This window comes from Cuculus canorus, chromosome 8 (genome assembly GCF_017976375.1).
Source record: "Cuculus canorus isolate bCucCan1 chromosome 8, bCucCan1.pri, whole genome shotgun sequence".
Lineage (NCBI taxonomy): Eukaryota > Metazoa > Chordata > Aves > Cuculiformes > Cuculidae > Cuculus > Cuculus canorus.
This window is the reverse complement of record NC_071408.1, coordinates 21,266,927-21,278,688: the sequence shown is the minus strand read 5'-3', so window position 1 is coordinate 21,278,688 and position 11,762 is coordinate 21,266,927. Positions and strand designations below refer to the sequence as shown.

General features: G+C 45.5%; 1 protein-coding gene across 1 annotated transcript in view; it reads right to left on the bottom strand.

Moving 5' to 3' along the window:
* Window positions 1-2,193: 2,193 nt before the first annotated feature.
* PLPP3 (phospholipid phosphatase 3) overlaps window positions 2,194-11,762 on the bottom strand; it is a 44,581-nt gene continuing 35,012 nt past the window's right edge. The window contains exons 5-6 of the mRNA XM_009569200.2: window positions 8,071-8,247; window positions 2,194-2,452 (exon numbers count right to left, since the gene is read on the bottom strand). Of these exons, the coding sequence (XP_009567495.2) occupies window positions 2,327-2,452; window positions 8,071-8,247 (303 nt within the window). The 3' untranslated portion in view covers window positions 2,194-2,326. The remainder of the gene's footprint in view (window positions 2,453-8,070; window positions 8,248-11,762) is intronic.

Sequence of the window (11,762 nt, the reverse complement as noted above, 5' to 3'; positions counted from 1 at the left end):
ACCTTCCCCAGCCGGGAGGTAGTGGGACATTCTGGAGCGTGTCCAGAGAAGAGCAACGAAGCTGGTGAGGGGGCTGGAGAACAAGTCTTATGAGGAGCGGCTGAGAGAGCTGGGGTTGTTTAGTCTGGAGAAGAGGAGACTGAGGGGAGACCTTATTGCTCTCTACAACTACCTGAAAGGAGGTTGTGGAGAGGAGGGAGCTGGCCTCTTCTGTAAGGTGACAGGGGACAGGACAAGAGGGAATGGCCTCAAGCTCCGCCAGGGGAGGTTCAGGCTGGACATCAGGAAAAAATTTTTCATGGAAAGGGTCATTGGGCACTGGAACAGGCTGCCCAGGGAGGTGGTGGAGTCACCTTCCCTGGAAGTGTTTAAGGGATGGGTGGATGAGGTGCTGAGAGGCATGGTTTAGGGAGTGTTAGGAATTGTTGGACTCGATGATCCAGTGGGTCCTTTCCAACCTAGTGATTCTATGATTCTTGCACGCCCAAAGAAAAGTGGCTTCAGGTACTTTTTATAAAGATGCTACCCTCACGTTTTATCCAATGCCAAAGGGTCACCTCCAGTCATCCCATCAGGCAAGGATTAAATTTGGCAGGGGGAAGTCAACCCAACGGCAGAAGGCAACTTGCATTTGGCTGTTTAGTTGTGTTATGAGCTTTTATTTAAAAAGCACATTTATACAGCAATAATTTCGCAGATACAAACTTCAATTTTGTATTCTACAAAAGTCTTTGAATATTCTTCTCTTTACAAAATGGAACATTACAAAAATACAGACAATTTAATATGATTTTTTATACAAACTTCTCTAATTGTAGTTATTTTCATTAAAATATTACTACCACAGAACTACAATATTTTAGTTGACTATAAAAAAATTAATTCAATGCTTTTTTAAGCAGCAAAATGTAAATAACACAGGTCAGGACACAGTTTATAGTCATAGTGGGTATATCTAAAACTGTTTCAGAAATAATATTTTACATAGTTAATTTTTAAGGTTTTATACATTATTTATATAATATTTATATATAAAAAAATCATAGCTTGCTATAGTTGAAATGATAGGACGGATTCTGTAAGAAGGATGTGCAAATGGCCGTTCTGCATGCTTTGCGGGATCCCTTTGCAAAAGCGCTCTGTGAAAGGGCTGCAAACCAAGAACCTGTGGTTTCTGGGCAAAAAAAAATAACAAATCACACTCGCTATAGGCACAACTGATATACCACCAGTGTCACCAAGTGGAGCACAGAACCTGGTACCTGCCATGGTGTGCACCAGGCTGCCCAAGGGAGAAGGTGGGGGGGATGCACAAACTGACTGACACCCAGGCTGGGACGTGCCGCCCAGCAGCCCGTCCCAAAACCGCAGAATAAAAGTTTCCCCGGGACTCAGCCCCGAGGTCGTAGTGCGAACGCGTCTTCGGCAGAGCTGCTGCTACCCACTTGCAAACTGCCAGCTCCCGCGGGTGCACAGAAAGTCTGCTGCAGTGTTTTTGGGAGGATGGCCGGGAAGCGGAGGATGCTATTTTCAGGAAGGGCCATTTGTGGGTCCTGCACACACCTGGGGGCTCAGGCAGGACGAACTCTCACCAGGGAGCGAGCAGAGAGGAAGAAATGTGGCTTCTCTGTGTGGAGGATGGAGTTATTCAGCCTCACTGTGCATCTCAGGACTGCTCATTAAAGGTGTGTAGTGTGATCAGAGACCCTTCGGAGATCTTTGACTGGGCAAGCTTCTTCTAAACTAAGTCACAGTATGGAATAGAGGAGGCAAATAAACTAGTATCAAAATGAGAAAAAAGCAACTCTTACAAACCATTCCCAGATCTTGACTCAGTGCTATTTCTCATATATAGTGCTTTACTATTTAGTCATAAGTTGGTTTTGGTTTTTTTTCTCTCGTAGGCATTGGAAATCTTCATAGTAAAAAAGACCCTAAGATGGCCAGCTTTCCAAAAATCCTTTAGTGTTCATTAGGCTAAGAACAATTTGGCGTTCACTACAACATGAACACTCAAACCAATTGCACATCCAGAACTCCGGCACCTCTCTTTGTTTGTTCGGCTTTTGTTTTTTGTTTGTTTTTCTTTCTCACTGTCGTTTTTGACTTAGTTGACCACCACCCCTTTCATCCAAATGTCACAAGTTGAAAAGACCACAGAATAAGACTTTACTGGTCGGGCAAGAAAGTCTCTCCCTACATTCTACTGTCTGATGAGATTTGAGAGCAGCAGGTAGTTGCTGTCAGCAGTCATTTTTTTGAAAAAAAAAAAAAAAAAATTAAAAAATTAAAAATAAAATGCAACACCCATTGATTTCTCAAAGGTCTACACCATGTTGTGATGGTTATTCCGTTCAATGATGTCCACAGATGAAAGGATCTCCTTCCGGATGGATGGTGGAGGCAGGCAAGTCTTTGTCTTGGGCTTGAAGAGATCTGAGACGTAAAACACCTGTAGGTACAATCAGAAAAGGCAAACTTAGCCAGACTGGGAGATGCCTTGTTCAAAAATTTGGTTTACAGAATATATATATATGTATATGTTTAAGCTGAAAAAACAGCACTTTTGTGCTACTGAACACTTGTCTATAATACCAACAGTTGTGAAATCTCAAGCGCCTGCTACCACAGGCGCTTTCTGTACAACATGGAAAAAGGCTCAGACCACAAAACACAATGTAAAAACAACACAGAACAATTTTATTTCTTACTGAATAATCACTGAGTGCAATACCCAAACCTCCACTGAACGGGTTGAAAAGTCAGGAAACAGATACATGGCTCACACTCCAATAGAACAACAAAGGTCTTCAAAGGGCTGACCTGACTCATGGTGAGTGGGTTTAGGGACAGAGTCAGTGCGAAACCATTCATTCATCCAGACATCAGGTAGGTAATTAAAAGCTTTAAAATCAAAGCTGCATTAAAAGTTATCAGCAATGAGTCAACATTGAGTGATACTCTCCTCATGCCCCACTAAGTCAACTGGTATCAGAGCTGAGGTCTGGTCTTGAAGCCAAAGCCTAAGGAGAGGAGGAGCTCTTCCTGACTACTTCTTCCTAAATAGCCTGTGATGTAACCACTCTCCTGGATGTGAAAAAGTCAGCACTTGGCAATTTCGGAAGGTAGAAACACAATGAGAAACAAAGTGCTGGGAGGAAACTTCCACATCCTCCCTTGGGAGTCGCTGTACAAAGCTTATCAGTCCTCCAGAACCGGGGCACTTTCTCCCTTGCCAAACCTCAGCCCTGTGCCAGAAGGGAAGAGAGAGTCAGACACCACAGATCCTCTGGATGGAGCAAAAAGTGGTGAGGATTCACCATTTTGTTAGCTGGCACCGATGCCCCAAACTTTGGCCCTGCTAGCAGCTGTCTCTTCAGCCCAAATTTGCTGGCTCACCTCAGACATCCCTGAACACCAGTAATTTGGACCAAGCTGTGGGTTTGCTGAGCCTCAGGAAGAGCAGCACACGCTTGCAGGAATTAGCAGCACACTTGAGTTTTCTCCCACAGTACTCAAATGCAAAATTTAGGTAATAAGGTAATTCAGGGAGGGGAAAAAAAAAGTCCAAGGAGCTCATATATTAGATTAGTATATGCAGGCTAGGTAACACACGGAAGGAGCAAAAGTTTTTGCCCATTTGTGTCTCCATGCTTTCTAGCTACCCAGTGCCCTCCATAGCAGGTTTAGCTGTCCTTGAAAAAGAATTCTGCAAGTCCCTATCAACACAGGCAGATAAGGAACTGAACATACAGCAAACTTGCTGTGAGTGGCAATTTACCGCTAAAATTATAACCAGGGATGCAGGAACCCAAGCTGTTGTTGCTCTGCTTTTATTGCTTGGTGAAAAAGCAGGGAAGGAGCTGACATATAAAACAGCCCCTTTTTTGGTGTAAGTCCTGCCGTCTGGCTGTCTAGTTGTATAACAGAGCTGCTAAAAGCTGTTTACAGGGCAACAAAGTGGCAGCACTTGTGCCTTCTGTTAAATAACAGGATCCATCTGAACCCACCAACGATCACAAGCTGGAGTCTGGCCTCTTGCTGCATCGCAGCGAAAAAGCCCATTGAACTGCTCTGGCAATGGTTTTCTTTTGGGTCATTAATAACTGTAAACCCCTCGTTCAGCTGGCTCGGTGCTTTTCTGAGGCCATCTCACTCTCTTGCCCACCTCAGAGAGCTGGATTCAATCAAAAAGATGTCCAATTTCTGCACCAAAATAGCCATGGCAAATCAATTTGTGGGAGGAGATTGCTGAGTGCAAGAAGCATATGCGGATTACATGGAGTCTGGTCCTTATTTTGGACAGGAATGAGTTATGGTGGAGTGTCATCTTGGATATTTTAGCTTTTGCTGTGCTGCTCGCTGCTTTTCAGGGTTTAAATCAGAGACTGGGTAAGAAGTTTCATTTCTCTTTAAACTGTATTTCACTTTAACACGGTTGGAGGTTATATAAACACTTATAGGAATCATGAAATGTGATCTTTGGGGTTAAAACAGTGTGTTAAGTCCTCCTAATGCTTGAACTGTTTAACACAAAAAAAGGACTAATAAATGTGCAAAGTTTTTCACTTGGATTATCTCCATTTCCTGTAGAAGGTGCTCTCCACCCATAAAGAAAACTTGACAGCAGAACACTGAGCATGTATTATACAAAGTAAGCCAATAACTTATATTGCCACTTAACAATTCCTATTCCTTTTCATCATCTTAAAGAAATCTTCAATCGCATACAGAGAGGTTAAAACCTCCTCTATGCTAATGAGAGTCCTTCTGATGTCTTCCTTTTTCTCTCTCTCCATCAGATGAGACATAAACTACACAATATAGAAGGCTGCCTACAATGCACAAGAAACCCATTTCCATTTAAGAAGTTCTCATCGTATTTCACTCTGGATCTGAGTCCAAATGTTTCATCAGCTGGAAGCGCTTGACACTAATGTCTTCTGTTTGTTATTTCAGGCACTGAAGGACAAACATGTCTGCTGCAGCACAACCTCTGGCAGCCCTCAGAGATGAAACCCACAATTGGTTTCTACTGAGTATTACAGCCTGATAACTATGGTATTTTAATGGCCGTTGACTATCAGAGCGGACTCTTCAAGGCTTTCCTGGGAGCACCCCGGGTAGGCTGGAGGTGGTGAGTCTCCAGGTCCATCCTTCTGCTTCAGAGCTCCCTGTGCCTGAGATCTGGATCCCAGAGCTGGGCAAGGACCCTCAGGATATACTATTAATTTTCCTGATACATGAGTAATTTTAGGAAAAAGCTGATAAATTCTGCATTGAACACAAACAGCAGGGAGTTTTGAGGCAATGGTTGGACTTGATAATCTCAAAGGTCTTTTTCAACCTAAATGGTTCTATGATTCTACATCTCCTCTCCCTGTTCCTTTCTACAATCTCCCAAAAGAGGAAAGTCTGCCAACCTACCCTAGGCAACAGCTCATGCCAGTAAAGCTGGGTTTCAGACAACAAGAACATATTGACGGTTCTTTGCAAGCTGATGACACAGGACAAAGCTTGGGTTTAAACCCTGCCTTAAGTACTCAGCTGCTGCCCAAGATGTCCCCAGCCACCAAGCCATGCACGCAAAGGGTATGAAGACAACTGCCTCCTCCACAAGCTGGCTGGCAAGAGCAGCGCAGGTTGCCCCAGCTCGCAGGCAAATTCAAGCCTGCCTGTGAAACTCCAGGCAGCTGCTTCCTATGTTGGTTTGACTCAACACAGGAAAACCAGCCCAGCACGGTCACAGTCTCTCCTTCCCAGCACAGCTTCCAGCTGCCAGAGAACTGGGAGGGGATGGCCAGCCCTGCTGCTCATTCTGGCCAGAAAGCATCCGGATGCTTGTCCTGAGCATCCAGAGAGCTATTGTCTTCCTGAAACCACTGCTGGTTTCCATGGAAGGATCACCTCATCCCTACTCCCCCTGCATACTGCTGTTATCCCACTTCCCAAGCAGGAATGCACATGGAGAGAGAAACACCCCCTTGTAAAACAGCCCGGAAATGTGCATTGGGTGTCTTGACAAACCCACATGACACAAATTCAGGCATTTGGACTGAGACAAGCTGCTTCACTGCTCCCTGCTCTGCCGAAGGCTTTTTCTCTCCAGGACTACCAAAGCTGCTGTCATGCTGCTCCAGATGAGCGCTGGCATAGGAAAAGATTTCCAGGAATTGGAGAAACACCGTGACAGTACTGGTATGAAGGACACAGGACCTGTAATGCTGTGAGCAGGCATTACAGCAGCAGCATGCATCCGTACACATATACTTCTCAAATTTCTCCCTCTAAATTTGCTGACACTGCATGGGACATTGGCATCAGGCAATGGCAAAACCCAACAGCTACCACTCAGAGAGTTAATAATACTTCATAAAAACTTCCCAACAGTAACATTTATATCTTGGCTTTGGAATATTATCAATGACTGGAAAGTACATAAATAACCTATTTTTACACCTTGATAAATATAACATTAGTAAACTTAATTCCTTGCCTCCAAGGACTTTTAGATCAGTACAAAAAAACAACCACCAACCAAAAAAACCCCAACATCCAACAAAGCGGTAAGCTGTTAAAACCTCACTTTCAGGAGTTCATATGGACACAGGAATGATGATAATGCCCAGCCCTTTTGTTTCTTTGTGAGGCAGCTGCCCGACCAAGTGCCCACCACCCTGCCTGCTTTAAACACTTACATCTGTCACTTCAAGTTACAGGGCTGCGCAATCAGGTCACTCTTTGGAAAGTAAATGGCATGAGAACAAGCTCAGCAGCCGCAGACAAGGAAGCACAGCTTTTGTTCACCATTTTCTCACGAGTCCCTTCACTACATTAAAAACCCACCATCAAATGAGGCACCCTGCCTCCCCTCACCAGGCAGGCACTGGGTCCTGCTCCCAGGGGCGGCTTTTGGCTGGGTTGTGTAGGGAAAGGCCATAATCCCAACTGCCCCAGATTCCCCACTTGGACCTGGCAGAAAGACTAGCAAAAAAGGTGGTGCCCATTACTGAGCATGTCTGGAGAATCAAGTGGCAGCAGCTGAAAGGGAAATTCTCCCCCTCATTTGAACACCTTTGCAGCACACCAAGCTGCCTGGGTGAAGGGGCCTTTTGCCCAGGAGCCTCCTGGAATTCAAGGCTAATGGAGGAAAAACCTTAAATGTTGCTTTGTTCACTAAATATGTTGTTTGTTCAGTGGGGCACAAGAATTGTTTCACTCCTCCAGCATGACCACGTTGTTGCTCACAAAGAGGCAAAAGCACCACCAGTGGGTGCATCCTCCTTTGCCAGGTGCCTATCAGAGCACCCACCACACGGCTATCGGGGTGCTCCACTCCAGAGTAAGAGTCCAGCTGAAAATGATATTTGCACGCACTGTCACTCAAGGTGACACTTGCCTGAGCCTCTAGAGCATGCTGCCTCCTGCCACACAGAATCATAGAATAGTTTGGGTTGGACCTTAAAGATCATCCAGTTCCAACCCCCCTGCCATGGACAGGGACATCCCACTGGATCAGGCTGCTCAAGGCCCCATCCAACCTAGCCTTCAACACCTCCAGGGATGGGGCAGCCACAGCTTCCCTGGGCAACCTGTGCCAGTGCCTCACCACTCTCATGGTGAAGAAATTCCTCCTTACGTCTAGCGTAAATCTGCCCCTCTCCAGTTTATAGCCATTGCCGCTAGTCCTATCACTACAAGCTTTTGTAAACAGTCCCTCCCCAGCTTTCTTGTAGGCCTCTTTTCAGGTACTGGAAGGTTGCTAGAAGATCTCCTTGTAGCCTTCTCTTCTCCAGGCCGAACAAGCCCAATTCTCTGAGCCTGTCGTTGTATGGGAGATGCTCCAGCCCTCGGATCATCTTTGTAGCCCTCCTCTGGATCCATTCCAAAAGTTCCATATCCTTCTTATGTTGAGAATTCCAGAACTGGACGCAATATTCCACATATCCCCAGCTGTAATGTGGGCATACATAAGCTCACAGCAGCATGGGCTGGGGAGATGCCCACTGTTCCCCTAGGACTCACATCAGTGCCCCAGCTGCCCTTCCTGGCATGGTTTGCTGTACTCACCACGCAGTAAGCCACCAGGGCTCCCTGTGCGAAGCCTGCCAGCACATCGGTGGGGTGATGCTTGTGGTCCGACACACGGGACAGGCCAGTGTAAAATGCCATCATGATGAGGGTGAACTGGAGGAGGGGACGGAGCAGGCGGGCTCCCTTCCACGTGAATCTGGCCTGCAGATAGAACTGTGGGGAAGAGAGGAAAACGGAAAGTTCCATTAATTTGAGGGCAGCAAAGGAGAACCCATGCCCAAAATGTGTATATGTTGCAGCAACCACTCTGTGAGGCTGGTTGAGGAGCACCTGCACCCTCATGTCTCAAAGAGCAGAGAGCTGGCAAAAAAGGATGCTCTTTGCAGACATGTGGTCTCTATCATACAGAGGGGAGCGGAGCTGGTGGAATTTATCCTGTGGAAGGGATGCAGGCAAAGGTGGCGGGGCACAGCCCTCCCTCAGTGCACCAGGGTCAGGAAACTTGAACACCCACAGCACAGCGCGCCCTCCAGCCCTGCTTCAGCCTCCAAGTCCATCAAGGTCACACATAACATCTCAGCAGGCCAAGCAAGGAAATTCCTCCCCACCACTATTCATTGTGAAACTGAAGGAAGGTCCCAGATTTAGGGCATGCAGGAATCAGCAGCATCTCTTGGAGGAAAACCAGGAATCAGTGCAGCATGCCACACCTTCAGAGCCAGCCTTAAGGATTTCCAGCCACAAGTCCTTTGATGCTGACAATGTGGATGCAAAATGTGATCTTCTATCATTGCTACCATGTTTCCCAGCCTGAGCCCCAGGGTTTGTAGGACTGCAGCAAGCACCCACCCCACCACATGGCATAGGAAGTTGCTCTTACCCAGCAAGGGAAAAGCAAGGTCCCAGCTCAACCTGAAAAGACGAAGCTGACATGACGTCAAATAGACATTGTCGTATTTCCCCATGGCTATCTCGGGCCTGCTTCTGTTTGGGACGGTGGGCATGGCCGGTTCCTGCGGGAACTGGGTAGTCAGGCAGGAAAAGAGGACAGGAAAAGGGCAACCCACTGCCCACAGATGAGCAGGGCCGGGTGCAGTGCAGGGAGGAAGGCTGCAGGAAGGGAGGGACACCACAGCAGCCTTCGGGCTCAGGAGGTGAGAGGCATGCAATGGCTCAAAGAATATAAAAGTGCTTGGAAAATGCTGCTCAGATCCTGCAGCTGGGATTGGCTGCCCATGGGCTCAGCTATAGCAGCTATTTTCAACTTATTCCTAAATGAAGAACTGGAAATCAGACCCAGCATGCTTTGTGGGACTCTGCAACATCAGAGGGCTGGAAAGTGGTTTAATATCCATTTACGATCCCTTTTACACACCCAGAGCAGTTTACACTGCCTTGATATAAAAGGGAATGAAGCTCTTGCTGGGTTCCTGTAACCACAAATAACCACAAATAACTTAATCACATCATTTACCTATAAAAGCAAAATTAATTGGAAAGCTGATAAGGGGGAAGCATCATTTTCGCCAATTTAGTATGTTTGGCTGTTGCATAAACATTGTATTTATCCCTTTTTGGAAAGAACACATGCTGGGCTCTTTAGAGGAAATGAAACATCATGTCATTTGAATGGAGCAGATGCTCCAAATTATCCAAATTGTTAGCCAATTACTAGGGAAGACAGCAGTACCAAAACAGCTCTGCACTGGCTAATACACATTACGATTCTAGGGAATATATCTGCAAACCAACCCGAATCTGGGAACAGAGCCACGTCACCACGGTGCATACTCCACTCCATGCAAACTTGTGCACGCCGTGCTATGGGATGAATTACAGCTCTCTAGATCCTTACAACAAACCCATGCTGATGTAGCCTAGCAAACAGACTGCTGGACTGGTTTTCTAGTTTGCAGTGACAAATTCTATGCTTGGGAGAAAAATGAGTCAACGATCAATGTTATAAAAATAACATGTTCTGCCCAAAAGGATCTAAAAAAAAGACAAAACCAAACAACCAATGAGGAGGTACTTTCCTTCCAGGTAAAACGCAACCACCACTAAGCTGGAAAGCTGGAGCTGTAAAATACCACAACCCCATCCTGCACAGTCACTTGCAGTGATTTAACAGCATGCACTACATCCTGCAAGCAATTATCTACACAGTTCATTAGTAGGGAACTTTATTTTTAGTTTGCTATGCTTAGGCTGGCTGAATTTTCATTGCTACAGCACTTATGCACCCAGAGATCTGCCATCAAGAATAAACTGTGCAGGCACGATGCTCCTGGGAAGTATTCAGGGAAGGTGGTGATAGACAGGCTGGGGACCATCTATCTATATTTTTTAAATACAGCTTCTCAGTGTAGAGACAATGTTCCTGTAAATGGTAGCATTTGTGGAGAGCAGCATTTTTAATGCACACAAAAAATATAAAATACCCTTCTATTGCCATGGTTTTAGCGTTAGGATTATTTTCAGGTTCAAAAGTCTCAGTCCAGCCCAGGCGTGAATGCAAAACTCGAGTTCCAGTACACTGTTGCAGAGCAAAATTAGCTCCAAGTTATGTCTTATAAGCTACTATCCTTAGTTCTACCAGGAAGACTTGAAACCTAACATCTTTAGTCTTGAGGCTCTCACATCAAACCCCTTAAGAAAGAAACTTGCTGCTGAATAATCTGACATTTGACCCTTTTGCACAGCCTTGATATCCCCTCAAATCATTACAAGCTTGGACTAACTAGGTCATCTACAGGTGAAGATGCTAAGTATTAATAAAAAATTAGCAATAAAAAGCTAACACTGAGTTTGAGCACATAACAAAGCAGACACTGTTGGGGCTGAAGCGATTAAAAAATAAACTTGTTTGTATACTGACCCACTCCTTCCAAAGCACAACTCTGAGCTGCTCACCTAATGTACAGTCTTTAGAAAAGGTGTGCAAAGGCAGCATGGCATCATAGTGCCATGCTGGGTGCCACCCATGTCCCCAGCATCTAATTCACACATGTCTACACATCTTGGAAGACTAAAACTCACCCAGACAGATGCATCTCAGACAACAGTATCAGTGTGAATATCTCAACTGAGCTGCTTTTAATACTGCAATAAAAGTCTTGGAAAAAGTCACTTTGCAATCCCTTCATTCATAAGAAAAAAGGGGTAAAAAAAAAAGAGGATAATAGCACTTTTCCACCGGCATATTGTGAGCAAGCAGTATGTCAAAAACTGCTCAAACACCAGAGTGCTGAGGATCCCCTAAGTGCTTTAGAGGCAAGCCTCAGGGTGCTCCAAGCTTTATCTCAGTATGAATGAAAAACCAAGTTAATAAGGTAAAAAAGGAGAAGGGAGGCTTAAAGGACCACAATTTCCCTGAAACAGGAATTACTGCTATTACCAAGAAATCGGAAGTTCCCGGCTGTTTATCTGAAAACCTGCTTTGGAAGGGTTTTTTTTCGAAACCTGGGAGAAAATCTGAAGTACCACCCAATAAAGACTGCCAGATTTGGATGGGAATGTGAGGCACGGAGGAGCAAGACCACAACTAGTGTTATTTCTGCCACAGACCATCACAGGGCAGCAAAAGTCGGAAGGAGCATCAGCAGTAGCAAGAGTGAATTGAATGAAACGGGATCACATGAAGCAAGAGTTATTTGGAGATCCTATCCACTGTCTCCTGGCAGAGGCAGCTACCACAAAGCAGATGGCTTGAAGGATGTCATAGCGCT